Source organism: Pseudophryne corroboree, chromosome 6 (assembly GCF_028390025.1).
Source record: "Pseudophryne corroboree isolate aPseCor3 chromosome 6, aPseCor3.hap2, whole genome shotgun sequence".
Taxonomy (NCBI): Eukaryota; Metazoa; Chordata; class Amphibia; order Anura; family Myobatrachidae; genus Pseudophryne; species Pseudophryne corroboree.
The window spans coordinates 460,862,579-460,878,344 of record NC_086449.1 but is presented as its reverse complement, the minus strand read 5'-3'; the positions used below and the strand labels follow the sequence as shown (position 1 = coordinate 460,878,344).

The 15,766-nt window shown below is 37.4% G+C and overlaps 1 protein-coding gene across 1 annotated transcript in view; it reads right to left on the bottom strand.

Annotated features, from left to right (window-relative positions):
• Window positions 1-15,766, bottom strand: part of GRM8 (glutamate metabotropic receptor 8) — a 1,527,000-nt gene that overhangs the window by 577,286 nt on the left and 933,948 nt on the right. The window contains exons 4-6 of the mRNA XM_063927164.1: window positions 13,691-13,826; window positions 13,045-13,199; window positions 12,017-12,154 (exon numbers count right to left, since the gene is read on the bottom strand). Of these exons, the coding sequence (XP_063783234.1) occupies window positions 12,017-12,154; window positions 13,045-13,199; window positions 13,691-13,826 (429 nt within the window). The remainder of the gene's footprint in view (window positions 1-12,016; window positions 12,155-13,044; window positions 13,200-13,690; window positions 13,827-15,766) is intronic.

Genomic DNA, 15,766 nt, shown 5'->3' with positions numbered 1-15,766 from the left:
AGAGCTTTGTAGGCCTCATAGCAATATGCTTCTAGAGAGACATATTTCTCTGCAGTGGTTGTTCATTTTATGGCACATAGAAGTGCCTTAGCTTGTATGCCTTATCGTAATTCTGTAGTTAATTTTTGTACCTCATACTGTAGTAGTGCCCTAGTTAAAGTTATGCCCAATAGTAGTGACCTGATTTATGCTATGACCCATAGTAGTGCCCTAGTTAATTTTACTGTATGTCCCATAAAGTAGTATAGTGGCCTCCTGTAGCTCTTATTATACCCCTGTTCATAACATGCTACATTATAGTGCTATATATTATGCCGCATATGGTCCCAAATCATATTATGCCACACAGTGCCCCAAGTAGATATTATACCACATTGTAGTGTCCCCCAGCTCATATTCTATGACACTGTAATGCCTCCAGTTCATAATGTGCAACAATGCAGTATCTACAATTCATATTATGGCACATTGCATTGGCATTCTTTCACATTATGCCACATTACAGTGCCTCCAGTTCATACCATGCCTCATTACAGAGCTACCAGTACATTATAACATCCACTTCACACACACACACACACACACACACACACACACACACAGGCAGATTTAGGTGTGTGAGAGGGCACCACTAGGCACAACAGTAATGCCGCCCCCCCCCGCCTAGCTAATTTTATTTTTAGATTGATTGGTTATAAGCCCTCATTTTAATATAATCAAAAAAGCCACTATGACATTTGTTTTTATGTAGGACTGCTTACAGGGGCAGTATGTACATGTCCTACCCATTTACATTCCATTCAAGATGGCATATGGTACAGTACAGTGGAAATATTTAGCAATTTACTGGTATTTTTTAGGCTGACAGTGCCAACACAAGCCACTTCAAAACAACTGCTACCCTTAGGGATGTGCCTTGTGTGCCTAATGGGAAGTTCACCACTGCACACACTCCATTACCAGTACAACATTCACTACATGACCCCCATTACCAATATAACAATGACTACACAAACCTCTCCAGTGTTACAGCATTTAAATGATATAAAAGTTTTAACACAGGTTGAACTCGATGGACATTTTGTCTATTTTCAACCTCATCAACTATGTAACTATGTAACCACTTACTGAAATTGCAATATGATCCAATTAAACAGCATTATCCTAGATAGAATTCTGGTAAGAATTTATCTCATTGACCTCTTCTTTTCTCTCACCTTCTTTGCCGATGGTGACAATTCACATTCCTCATTCCCATTGTCTGCTTTAGAATCTTAAATGGCAGTCCGACACCTTTCTGGACAGTTGTAATTATGGAGCTTAATCCCTGCCACCAGCTCACTTCACAAAGACTGTAATCAAGGAAAAGCCTACTCTCTGACAGTGCAAGGCTCACTGAGAAGCTCAGCTGTTCCTGTGAGAGTGAACAGCAACATAGGAGATAGGTCATATCAGTATGGAGCTTTATTGAGAAAGAGAGAGAACACCGTCTCTACAGTATGAGGGCTGATAAATGCCTCTTTTCAGGCCAGCCATCATGATAGACCCAATTTGTTAGCACCCTATTCTGGGAACTGGGTAGACAGCCACTGTATATGACCTGGTTGCAGGTGAGACAGGCCACAGAGGTGGGACCCCTAAGCTGCTGAGCCCAATAGCAATGGCACTCCCTGCATCCACTGTTGCTACATCCATTGTTCAGAGCATATTCTACTGACTGGATACAATTATGCTCTAATTTAGTTTTCATAAACACAATCATATATAAGTGAGCTTTTGTGCTATTTGCTACAGTCTATTACCCTGAAGACAGACCATGACTTTGGCAATTAATTATAGAGGACTATGCCTTACTCACCTCTGGGAGCTAAATGTTATCAAATCAAATCTACCTGTGATGTTAATCTGCCCAGTCCTACAAAAAGAGGGTAACCCGCCAACCCCTGCAAAAACGATGTTATGGTGTATGGGAAAATTGTGCTGAATGCTACAAGAGATTCAAATGTTTTTCTAGATAGCGTCCAACAAAGCTATTCAAATATAGCTCAGTTCGGCCGTGATCGGCTGCCAGTGTCTACATTTCAGCTCACACCCGCCGGGGGGTGGGGGGTGGGGGTGGCGAGCAGAAATGTGTGAAAAGTGATCTGTTTGGGTGCCCAAATGGCACTTTTCCCAATTGTACCTATTAGTTTAATCGAGTTTAGCCAATTTACGCTGTTAAACCCAACACTAATTGGCAAGATCAGCAAGAAAGGGGACATCAATTGATAATTGCCCCCTGTGATCTCACATCACTTTAGACAGGAGATTGGTGACAATAACAATTAAATTACCCCCGCTGAGGTAAAAATCTCCAACATAAAATAAAAAAGAAACACTTTGTTTGCAATATTTGCCAACTAGCAGACAATAATAAATGTTCATAAGAAATGTTCATAAGACAAATTCATAAAACCCAACCATAATTTATTAATGTTGGTAGATGGTAGACAAAGGCAAACGCAGGTGGGAGGTGGGGGGTTCACCACAATATAAATACTATAGCAACATATACAAATACATGACAATAATTATTGAGTAGAAAGCAATATTTAATTGTTGCATTATTTAATATTGCACAATTGCAAAATTAAACTGCATATGCATTTGTATGGTTTATCTGTTTTCTGCTATTCTACATTGTAAATTTATTTCTCCCAATATTTCTTGCTGTAAATTTTTAGTCTTTTGGACAGGTTATGAAGGTTTCCATATTACCTTGTGAGTTCCCAAGTAAAATTAATGTGACTACAAATGAAGGATTAGTGTAAATAAAGAAATTACAAAATACAGCATTCATTATCTTAAGGTAAGCGGGTGTTTAGTATACACTAAACATTTATACTTATTAAATATTCCATGAGGCAGAAAAATTCTTGATGATTAATGACACTGATAAGTTTTGTGTAATCTTTACTTATTTTGTTTTACAACAGTGAACATATTTAGAGAATCAAAGCCATTTAAAAAATAATGCACTACTGTACACAAAATATCTTTTGATTTACTATAATATGGTGATGCTTTATACCAAACAAGTTTGTTACTTGACTTTTACCATACTACTATATTTTTTGTAGTAGAGTTACTGTTACATTTTATTTAAACTTAGTGTTTCAAAATGTCACAAAAAGGTTAGAAGCATTTTATGTTGCCCTTAGAGTCCAGATGATTTAAAATAACAGGGCTGGCACCAACTAACTATGAAATACAGATTATATAGTAGAGCATCCATCTACTGAAAAATATAGAAAACAGAAGTAAGCCCTTGAATAGTGTTCTAAGGCAAGATTTGATCTCAAATGTTAGAAAATATATACTACAGTATGTGTTTGCTTACTTCTACTTCCATAAAAAAACTCCAATTTACAGGATACAGTATGCCTATATTTTATTAGAAAACTGCTATATAATTTTTTTAATAAAAGATTTTGTGTGTACATCATAATTTGTTAATTAGCTGTTAATTCTTTACCTCTCCCCCTCAGACTCTCCACCTCTCTACAGAACTTCAAACGGGCTCTTAAGACCCACTTCTTTACCAAAGCCAGCCAAATCTCATCCTAACCCTCTATCACATACTCGGTCTACCCCATCTGTGTCACCCATGTGTGTCTGCCCCTCCCCTTTGGAATGTAAGCTCTCATGAGTAGGGCCCTATTCAGTCATGTGCTTATCCATTTCTTACGTTAATAATCCTCAACTGCCCAAATCCTGCAGTTTTTGGGCACCTTGAAACTTATCTCTATGTCATTTACTGGTGTAGTTTTGTTTAGTTACCCTGTACGTGTCCTATATTGTCTTCAACTGTAAGTCACTGTTTTCCTGTTTTGATTATGTGCATATGTACTCTGTAATTGGGTGCTGTGGAACCCTTGTGGCATCATATAAATAAAGGATAATAATAATAATAATAATAAAAAAATATTCATTACATAGTAAACATAATTTATATAGCACCTCCATATTATGCAGGACTTTACATAGAATACAGTGCCTTGCTAAAGTATTCACCTCCCTTGGCTTTTTACCTATTTTGTTACATTACAACCTGTAATTTATTTATTTTTTTATCGGAATTTTATGAGATTGATCTGCACAAAATAGTCTAAGTTGGTGAAGTGAAATGAGAAAAATGTATATAAAAATAATTTTATAAATAAAAATTAGAAAATTGGCATGTGCATATGTATTCACCCCCTTTGCTATGAAGCCCCTCAAACATTCTGGTGCAACCAATTACCTTCAGAAGTCAAATAATTAGTGAAATGATGTCCACCTGTGTGCAATCTAAGTGTCACATGATCTGTCAGTACAAATACACCTTTTCTGAAAGGCCCAAGAGGCTGCAACACCACTAAGCAAAAGCCATAACACCATGAAGACCAAGGAGCTCTCCAAACAAGTCAGAGACAAAGTTGTTGAGAAGTACAAATCAGGGTTGGGTTATAAAAAAATATTCATATCTTTGATGATCCCCTGGAGCACCATCAAATCCATCATCTTCAAATGGAAAGAATGTGGTACCACAACAAACATGCCAAGAGAGGGCCGACCACCAAAACTCACAGACCGGGCAAAGAGGGCATTAATCAGAGAGGCAGCACAGAGACCAAAGGTAATCCTGAAGTAGCTGCAGAGTTCCACAGCAGAGACTGGTGTATCTGCACATGTGACCACAATAAGCCATACACTCCATAGAGCTGGGATTTATGGAAGAGTGGCCAGAAAAAAAGCCATTACTTAGTGTTAAAAATAAGAAGGCATGTTTTGAGTTTGCCAAAAGGCATGTGAACGACTCCTCAAATGTATGGAGGAAGGTGCTCTGGTCAGATGAGACTAAAATTAACTTTTTGGCCACCAAAGAAAATGCTATGTCTGGCGCAAACCCAAACATCCCATCACCCCAAGAACACCATCCCCACAGTGAAACATGGCGGTGGCAGCATCATGCTGTGGTGATGTTTTTAAGCAGCAGGGGCTATGAAACTGTTTGGAGTCGAGGGAAAGGGGCCATTTGCAATGACTGAAGCTAAACGTAGAAAGGACACATCTGTAATTCCTGAGGGAATAGGCAAGCAACAAATTATCTCTGACACTGTCTAAGACCCTAATAAATGGGAAAGATCAAAACAGCTCTGGAACATCATTTTACTTACATACTGTGATATGAACAGGATCTTTATGTGATCCTGGTGGATGGGATGCAGGCGGTACCTCCCCTCCTCCAACCCCCTAACCCACCCTTAATGCAACCTAACTCTAACCTTCCCCCTTAGTGCATAGACCGTACCTTCCAACTTAGTGCCTAAACCTGACCACCCTTTCTGCAGCCTAACCAATACCCTCCCCTCTTAGTGCCTAAACCTACCCCACTGGTGGTACCTAACCCTAACCTGCCTCCCCACAGCCTAACCCTAACCCCCCCCCCAAGGTGATGCAGACAAATCCTAACCCTCCCAGCTTTGGGATCCCAGCTGTCAGTTTCCCAGTGTCGGGATGCTGACCTGGTCAGGATTCCAGTATCGGTATTCTGATGGCGATCAGGACTCCGGCATCAGTATTTTAGCAACTGGGATCCCAACAGCCAGGATCTCGAATGTATACCATATGAACTATAGTAAAAATAAATGTTCACTGCCTGAAGAAGAGGACTGCTATCTGAAAAACATGTTGCTTTTGGACCCCACTCAATGAGATTATTATCCATTTTAAATTCTTATTTAACTATTTCATATTGTTTTAAGTCTATATGTTGAGTAGTGCCGAGAGAAGGGGGGTATAACTTACTCAGGCCCAGGTCTGATGGAGAGGCCCAGTGGGGGCCCTGATCTCCCTCCCTCTTACCTGGCAGCAGCAGCTGCAGCTCTTTTCCTCATCTCAGCACACACTGCTGTTTGCTGGGCTGCAGTTTGGCCATGGAGGCGCTAATAATACCATTTTTTTCAGTATTTTTTTCTAAGGGTGCATAACCACACCTCCTGTGATTAGGCCATGCCCCCTAAAAAGTACCCGGGCCGAGCAAGGCTCTCTACTTTCCTGTATATTTTTATTATTCAGTTGCTATTTTTAATATTGTTATATATATATATTTTCTTTTTATATATTATGTACTTTATTTTACGATTTTAAATAAAGTACTTGTTACTGATACTGTCAGTCCATTTATTGGAGTATTAACACTCCAGGACAAGGATTTTCAATTATTATTATTTCAATAAAGAGTATTTCAATCCTTACTGCCAATAGTGAACATATGTTTTTTTGCTGTAGCTCATGATTATATGTGAGTGAAGTGATGTTCCAGAGTTGGCTCAAGATTTGCCATATATTAGGGTTTTAGACAGTGCCTGGATAATTTGCATACTTATTAATACATAAAGTATAGAGTGGTGATTTTATTCTATATTAAAGACCAAAGAAACATGCAGAAACACACATATATTAGGGTTCATTTTGTGAGAAGCCAATGAAGCTACTAATATACATTTTCAATATGGGGAGAACTGAAGCATCTGGAAGGAGCCAACACAAACATTGGGAAATTGGTACATAGCAAAGTGTAGGAGCATATGCGTGATACAGTATTTTTATTTAAAACAATGCCAGTTTAAATGCAAGAAAAAGTATCAAGCGCTTTGATTGATATTTATAAACTGTCAAATACAAGTGCAGTGCTAAACCTTGCATGGCTACATGACCAGACAAAGATAATATCACAGAAAAATTTACTTGTCATAAACATCAAAATTACAGACAGTGTACAAGTATATTTACATAGAAACAGACTTGTATGTTAAGTAGGATACACTCATTTATGTGATTAATATAAAATAAGTGAGTCCTGTATCTAATGCATGGTATGTCTATTTGACCACTGATTGCAGATAATCAAAGTCGATGTCTCATCAATTATAGGGCTTGTTGGGTGTGCTCAGAGTGCTACATCCTGCAGCTCTGCTGAAACCTTTTTAACCACAAGAGTTGACATAGCCATTAAGTCAATATTAGGTACAGTTTCCAATGAAGGAGAATGGATCCTCCCCAGCGGTGCCAAGGTTGGTTGAATTCCTTCTAAGCTGGTTCCCAATGGATAAATAGGATTACTTCTATAGCAGTGTCCAATTTGAGCTCACTTTGTCCCTGCTTCCAATGTTGGTTCCTGCTGGGCACTTGCCTGGTTACCGGTCATTGGGATGTGTGTTTGGGAGAGACACAGTAAATCTCACTGGATTGTGATGACTTACTGGTTCCATCAGTTATGTGGTTAGATGAAATCTCATGGTATTCACCCTTAGGGGGTAATGCAACTTGGCACAAGGTATAGCCCACAAAAAAAATCTTGCGGACCTCACTCCCAATTTTGGATAAATGTGAGTATAAGTACTCCTGATACCTGTATACCTGTGGTAGCCAATAAAAAAAGATGAAAACCCTGTGGCGCGAGAAAAAATAATAATGATACTTACTTCTCTGGTGGTCTCCGTGGCTCCTGGTGTTCAACTCTCCAACTTCCACTAGGGAGGGGGCTGTTGGAAGCCAAGGCGGTTGCTGGAAGGTAAGGGGACAGCTGGGAGATGTTGTTCTCTCTGTTACTTCCTCCTGGGGGTTACACACACATACACACTCAATCACACATACAGCATACAAACTCACAAACACTCACACACACACTCTTACACATACACAGACACTTATACACACTGCTGAAAGCAGAAGACCAGCTCCCAATGCTGGATGAAGAAGACACACCTTTGAAAGGTGAGCAATTACTGGCTGATTAAGCTAATTGGAAACTACCAATTGCTTAAATAGTCCTCTAGTTGAAATGGTGCCAGAGCAAATCCTGGTGATTTCTTCATAAAAATAACAATTCTAGGAAAAATCAGACTTGCTTTGGGGATGCATGAAAAAAGACTCACTGCATCACATTTTCACTCCCCTAATTGAATAGCAAACTAGAAAATCAACCCATGCACAAATGAGTTCCCCCTTAGTCTCTCTTCTGGTGGTGTGAGGGGATTTGCTACAAAGCAGATAGATGAGTAATGGGTCAACATACCAAGCCTTAAAGAGAGATAAAGTACCAGCCAGTCAGCTTCATACTGCCAATTTACAGGCTGTGTTTGAAAAATTACATTTACAGGTAGAAGCTGGTTGGTTCTCTGTCCACTTTATCTCTCTCGAAGCTTAATACATAGACTCATTTGTGCAGTGTAGATAATGAAAGTAGCTTCAATGTGTTTCAGCCTAGTATTGTCCTTCCTCTGGGAGTATTCAGTATTTTATTTAAGACCTGGTCCTCTTTATACCAAATGAACCCCAGCCTCACTGTCATTGAATGAATGTGGGACATTTTTCATTGGCTCCTTGATTTGTCAATCTCATAAAGAGGGTGTGTTTGAATAGAGCCACATATTCCTTCTGTTTACATACAGTTTATCAGGGTCATATATGATACATTCTTACATAAACAGGAATGTTAAACATAAAAAGCTGTTAGAAGCTAACTAGAATAAGTAATAATATAATGAGAAGACTGTAAATAAGGAAGTAAATTGCATTGTGTGAACTTTATGTGGGCACAACAAAGGTCATTATTTGAAATAATTCATGGGATTGTTATTACGTGGTTTGTTATTACAGTGATTTGTTGCAGTATAATTCACAAGTAAAAAAGCTATATAAGGTTTGCACATGAATAATTTACTATTTATTTGAGCAGGTCATCAATGGCAGAATTCTGTGTGTTGTTATTGCACTGCAGGATGTCTGGTAGACCGGGCTTGACAAAACATTATAACAGTGAATGAAGCATAACCAACATCATGTTTTGCATATGATGGATTTAGTGCATTGTCTATATATACGCCACGCTACAGACATTTGTTTCTAGTGTTAGCATCCATCTTAGCTCTTCTTTTCTAAGTTTGTTTATAGAGTCACCCCCTCTCCAGTCGGTTTAACTTTCTGTTTTGCTGTGGATTTCAGTGATGCAGGGTTGTTATGATGGCATTCTTGAACTGTTTTTAAAGACTGTGTTCCGCCTTGACTTTTCTAATATGTTTTGAAAGGTCTATACATATACTGTTTTGGGCACAGACATTCCAGAAGATATGCAATACTAAGCTATTGCATGTTCAATCTACTGTTAACTTTGTACATTATGTCTTGCCTGTTTTGGTAGAGGACATTTGCAGGATTGACAAATATAGTTTCATTGAAATATAACATTTATATTTCACTGTGCATTCTGAAGCATATGTATCACATAATTTGGATCTCAGCTTTTATTGGTCATTAACAAGCCACATTGGTTTATTATCTTACAAACTTCAAATCACTTTACTATTTGCTACACTGATTAAAAACACCTGTCGATTACATACTTCATCATCAGAGAGAGATTACACTGGGAGTTGAGTCAAATGGAATATTTTTTTCTTTGCCTGATATCTAATTCCATGTAGCAAGAATTGTATTCAATGATAGTAATAGTAATCGAAATCAAACTATATTAGATAACGTCATAACATTAAAATTATTACTATTCGCATTGACTGATATACCCTTAAAATAATAATAATAATAATAATAATAATAATAATAATAAAAAAAGTAATTATTATTATTATTATTATTATTATTATTATTTAAAATGGTATATATATATATATATATATATATAAATCAATCTAAATGTTACAAATCACCTAATCATCTTATCATCTGCAGTCTACAGAAAACATATGTATTAAAGTATTATATTACATTTTAAAATTGTAGTCATTATTTAACAATGCTATCTTAGGGTGTGATATGCATGACCGGAGTTCAGGATGCTGGCGGTCAGAAGACTACAGTGACATCCTGATGGAGAGAATCACAACAGGGGTCCCGTAAGTATTCTTACCATCTCCACTACTCTCTTAAACCTAGCCCTCCCATCCCGCAGCCTATCCCTAAGCCTCACCCCTGCAGCCTAACCCTAAACCTTCCTGGAGGTGCTGAAACCTAACTCCCACCCCGCTGCATAACCCAAATCCTCCTTTCCCCGCAACCTAACCCTAACCCTCTCTAGTGGTGCCTAAATCTAAGTTCCCCCCCTGCTAAATAACCCTAACAGCCCCCAGCATACCAACGATTCATATGCGGGCAGTCAGGATTCCAGCATCTGCATTTGACTGATGTTGGGATTCCAGTGCCGGTCTCTGGCCAATGCCAGCATCCTAAATGTATCCCCTATCTTATTGCTGCAGTCTGTATGATATATCTTTGTACTAGGAAAATCAGACAGTTAATATGAAAACAAACCCCTATGATTTTCTGTGTAGTAGGATATTTAACCAATATTTCACTGTATGGTATATAAAGAAGGAAAAAACATTGAAACCATTTGACAATTTTTTCACTGTATATATAGAAGGAAAAAGCTAATTACATATTATGATGATGGGACAAGAAATAATATCAATAACTTTGTGATATCAGCCACATACAGTATGTCAATACTAAGACATCTATAGCAAGACACACATAACTCAACATAATATTTCTAATATTATGGGGCCAGATAGGTGAGTGGCCACATAATATTTTTGTCTGTGGTTTAACAAAAATTATTTTAATTATTGCCCCTACTGCTAATCACTAGAATATTCACACTAGATAAATACAATACTCTACTAGCCTCATGGCAAGATGGCCCCTACTCTTCAACTAGCAAAACTGTCTGGGTTCAATTACTGACACCCCAGCAAAAACTCAACTTTTGCATGTGCCTGCAGAGAATGTCCCAGAGTTCACAAATAGGGTCATCAAGTGCTCAGGTTGGTCCCAATACTGTAGAGCGAGCATGAGCAAATGTGGCATGGACACACCCTGCTGGGTGCTATTTGTCCCTCCCACCTAGCAGCTTGCAGTTACAATGTACACAAAAACTCATACATATAGTGGCTATTAACTTGGCTAATGAGCTACATAAACCTCCAGCAATTTACAAACAAATAAAAAATTGGAACATCAGGCCTGAATCCAGGTATTAGGAGTGCCACATTTTTGCAATCTAAGGGGAAGAACCAGGTAAAACATATATTGTAGAAAGGAAACTAAAGTACATTTTTAAATTAAGCCTGTTTGTGCTTAAACAGTAAATTACTGTGGGCAATTGAATTACATTCTACTGTATATATGTTATGTTTAGTAACATTAATACTAAGCATGTGTTGCCATTCTTGCTGAAAGCCAATCAGTATACTATCACTGCTTGATTTCAGCAACATACTGTAGATATGAAACAGATCACAAACATTTCTTATATTGTGTCGGATAAATATTACAATTATATTTTTCAATAGATGGATAAAAATGTTTTTGTTAACAGCAAAAATCCAATGATAAAATAAATTTTCCCTATGTTGTCAAGTCACTCACTTTCAAAAGTAAATACAAGATGTACATTATACAATTGACCCTATTTAGAATAGAATTTGTGTTGAATAACATGCAAAGTTTAAAAAAAAAAGGCAAAATGATGGAAACATTTTAGCCCTTAAATGATAATCATTTAAGGTTTTGTCTGGAGGATGCATTAGTGCAATTGTCATCAACCAGTATTACATCAACAGTCTCTCTAGTATTGTATGCCTAAAAACCCTGGCTGTAATCTATAGATTAGCTACAAATCCACATAAAACCTTCAATAAAATCGACTCAACATGAAGTAGACAAATAGCTTTCAAAGGTGTCTGCATGGAGCATCAACAAACTCAAGCAATTAAAATGACAGGCACATTTTTGCACACTAGACTATAACAACATACAGTATAATAAAGAAAATTTTTTTTTATCTACAACAATACCCAGATCAGTTGCTAATGACACATGTATTATTAAAAAACAAATATGTTAAAAAGAAATTTAGGAAGACTTTTAAAATTGCTAGTGAAATAATGTAAAGTATTACAAATTTGCTTACCTGTGCATTTCTTTAAATGGCTATTTTTTTTGCCATGTGATCCAAGTTTGCAGCCAAAGTTTTCCTCCCAAAACTCTGCAAACCATACATTTCTTCGGTTATTGGCTAATGACCGGCTTCTAAAATATCGATCAAATCCTATTCCACAAAGACAAAAATTATCATTAATGCACAGAATGATATATTAGGATTTAAAATGGATCGGTAATGACATTACAATGTGTCAGACAGGGATATAACAGGTATCTTTTGTACAGCTTACATTTTTTTGTACTTTTATCATTGATGCACATTCCCCTCATTTGAAAAGTGTACAGTGGGATCTGAAATATAATATTTATTTCTTATATGTATTAGTATGTATTAGGCACACGGCACACGGTTGTAAGTTTTAGTGTTGGACTTTGCCATATGTTCTACCTCTTACTAATACATCTTAACAGTAAAAGCAAGGACCCTTATTTAAAAAAAAAAAATTAAAGGTGATGTGACATTTGTATTAATTGTCTAACTCAGTGGTTCCCAAACTGGGTGCCTAGGCACCCTGGGGTGTCTCGATGATCTTGCAGGGGTGCCTTGGGTTGGTGTTCCAGGACCAAGTCACATTATTTAAGGTCAAAGTGATAAGCAAAACCAGTCAAAATAGTGACTGCCAATCATAACACATGTGGACAATCAGAAGCATAACAGTACACCACCACACAACTAAACCCAAGGATGACAGGTAAGCACAATTGACTTAATTTGATATTTTTTTCCAAATTTATCTTTAAAATTTTTAGCTTAGGGGTGCCTTGAAAAAAATGCTCATACTGTAGGGTGCTGTGACTCAAGAAAGTTTGGGAACCACTGGGACTCTAATTTATTTTAGGAGAATGCAGGTGTTAATAATTGACTGCTATAGACAGTACAGATTTGATTAGTTTTTAGTTAAGGTATGCTGTGAATGACGATGTCAAAGTAAATGTGTTCATTGTAAGCATTATATTGTACACAATTTTCACTGTATACTAGAAGAGGTATTTTACCATCTATTGATGCTCTCTTTGGTAGTATTGTAACAGCTCCTTCTGCTATCTCCTCTTGTTGGTATACTGGTGAAATTTTAGAGCCCCAGCTGTCTGATCCAATCCAGAGAAAGTGTCCAGTCTGATTGTTTCTTTTGGCAGCTTCTAGAATTCGTCTGTAACACACACACAAGAAGAACATAAATACTATTGATTTCACACAAGGCACATTAACCCGAATTGCTAAACATCCAGGGATGAAAAAATTAGTCAATCTTTCTGTCAACTTTATCCTTACTTCAGAAAATGATGCTGCTGTGGCTCCTATCATTTGTTTGCAGTTCATGTTCATTTATTTTTGTATAGCACGAATGCATCATACAGTACACTGCCTATCACTCTCATTTCATTTATCTAATTTTATTTACTCAATCTCATGTCTTAATCCAAAGGATACTACATAGTTTCAGGTTGACAGCCAGATCGTCTCAAAGGAACAACCAAATAACATTTGTCTAAATGCAATTGAAATTTGCTAAACCATCAGTCTCACAAGAATATACTTGAAGTGGTAATGTAAAACTGATAAGAAATAAAGGGGTTTATGCAATACTCCTGCCACTAGAGAAGATCAAACCTGTCACAAACAATAGGAGGAAACTATCACCTTATGTCATCTTCATTTGCAAAAATTATTATTGCACGAGCATGAGGAGTTTCCAGCAGGCGTTTAATGATTTTATCAAATTCTCCTGGTTTGGGTTCTCGAGGGATTTTCAGAGATTGGGCAATGCAAACACCACCTGTAAAGACATAATATACTTTGTCTTAGAAAAGCCACACTTTAAGGATTACCAGTTAATGCTTTTGGGAAACAGCATTTGCTTTATATAAATAGATTTATGGCAAATTCACATGAATTACAGCAATGTATTCCTATGTTAATAATATACTACATTTTGGGATATAATTTTCAATAATGTCAAAAAGCACACTGTGCAAAAGTAAAACCAGCATACATAAAACAAACTGTACCACTATTTTGTTTTGTTGCTGAGTCTTTTCTCACCCCTGTGTGGAACTTATTTGCCACTTTTTGGGCAGGACACGTTCAAACATTGATTTTGTAAATTTTTTATGCAGTACCCAAACAAGTTTTACCATGATTTTTTAAAATAGAAGTAGTTTGTTAATTAAACCTCACATTGTAAAAAACTTCTAACAAAAATATATTTTTCTTAATTTAACAGAAAGTGAACTAAAATGAACTGTGATTTAAAAAAAAATCCCACAACCAAGAACAACCTTGTAGTTCTTGTTTTGGGATTAAAATACTTTAAAAAATGGCATAGTTTGTATTTAATGCATAAAATGTAGAGGAATAATATGTAAGCCCAACATCATATATTAAGACATCATACTGTATCATCTTTGTGTTGATACCCTCTGGGTATTAGAACTCGTTAAACTCTGGACTTCTTAATGCTTTCTGTAGTAAGGGGTGCTACTATCTGATTATCATAAGACAGTACCTACTAAGAAGCCAAAATATTTAAATGTGGGTCCCCTTTTTTAAACAAGTGTAGCCCTTAGCTTGCTGCTTCAAGGATAGTGGTGAATGGTCAATTTTAGTGAACCCATACTCTTCTGGCTTTAGAAGTGTTTCCATAATGGAGCATGATATTGTCCTGTAATCCCATCTGATCAGCAGAAAATAACAATTAAAGGGCCACCTTTTGGGAATAGGGAGTCATTTTGAGTTTATTGAAGCATGATGGTGGAGATCCTCCAGCATCTTTAGTCTTCATAATGATTTCTAGAGGTAGGAGTTGTTGTGTTAGGATTAAATTGATGTATCCCTGAGTATTTGGGTGCCTTGATTTGAGAGATAGAGAAATTTTAGTGCCATCATTCCTATTCCTTTGTATTTATTAAGAGGGACAATCATTTTCTGCACTGCTCTGCAAATTGAGGTGCACCTGTTCATACACCTACTTAGCACTTCCAGGAATGCATTTACCCAACTCAACTTCTCTCCTCTATCTGTGCTAACTTCTGCTCCCCCACAAACACCACCAACTTGTAACATAAACCATCATTTCAAAAACCGTCCATTTCACCTACAAATGCTTGTATCTGCATTGTAATTTTGTTTTTTAAGCACAGCTGCACCAATGCAATTTAACCTGCAAACACTTAAAAAAAAACTAACATAATTACCATTGCTTCTTAAACCTCTCACAATCCTTTAATTTCTTACACTCCAAATACATTTCTGCAACCACTTTATCTACGCTTTTGACTCTTTTCATACTAAATCTACACCCCTTGGGCCTACACTGCTTTTCTCACCTGCATTTCAGCAAATCTTCTGCTTGGATTCACTTGCAGTCTCCTCTCCTACTTCCACTTTCCCTCAACCTATTTACCTACTTAACACTATGTCAAGGCTTTCCTATACTCCCCACATCACTCAGTGTCTACCTAATAATGTATCTTTATCCTTCCCCCCTAGTCTCCTACACCTCCTCCTCTCTCCCCTCCTCTGTTTCCCCTCCATCCCTCTGTTTCCTACCCCCACCTTTCCTGTTACCCCACTTTCATTCACCTCTGCCCCATGGTCCTGCTACCCCACAACTCAGCCCTGCTCCCTCTCTCCCTTCCCTGTCACCTGCCCACACCCCCATCCACATCACACTGACCTCCCTCCCTGCCCACCTCCTGCAGTTTCCCCTCCTAGCTC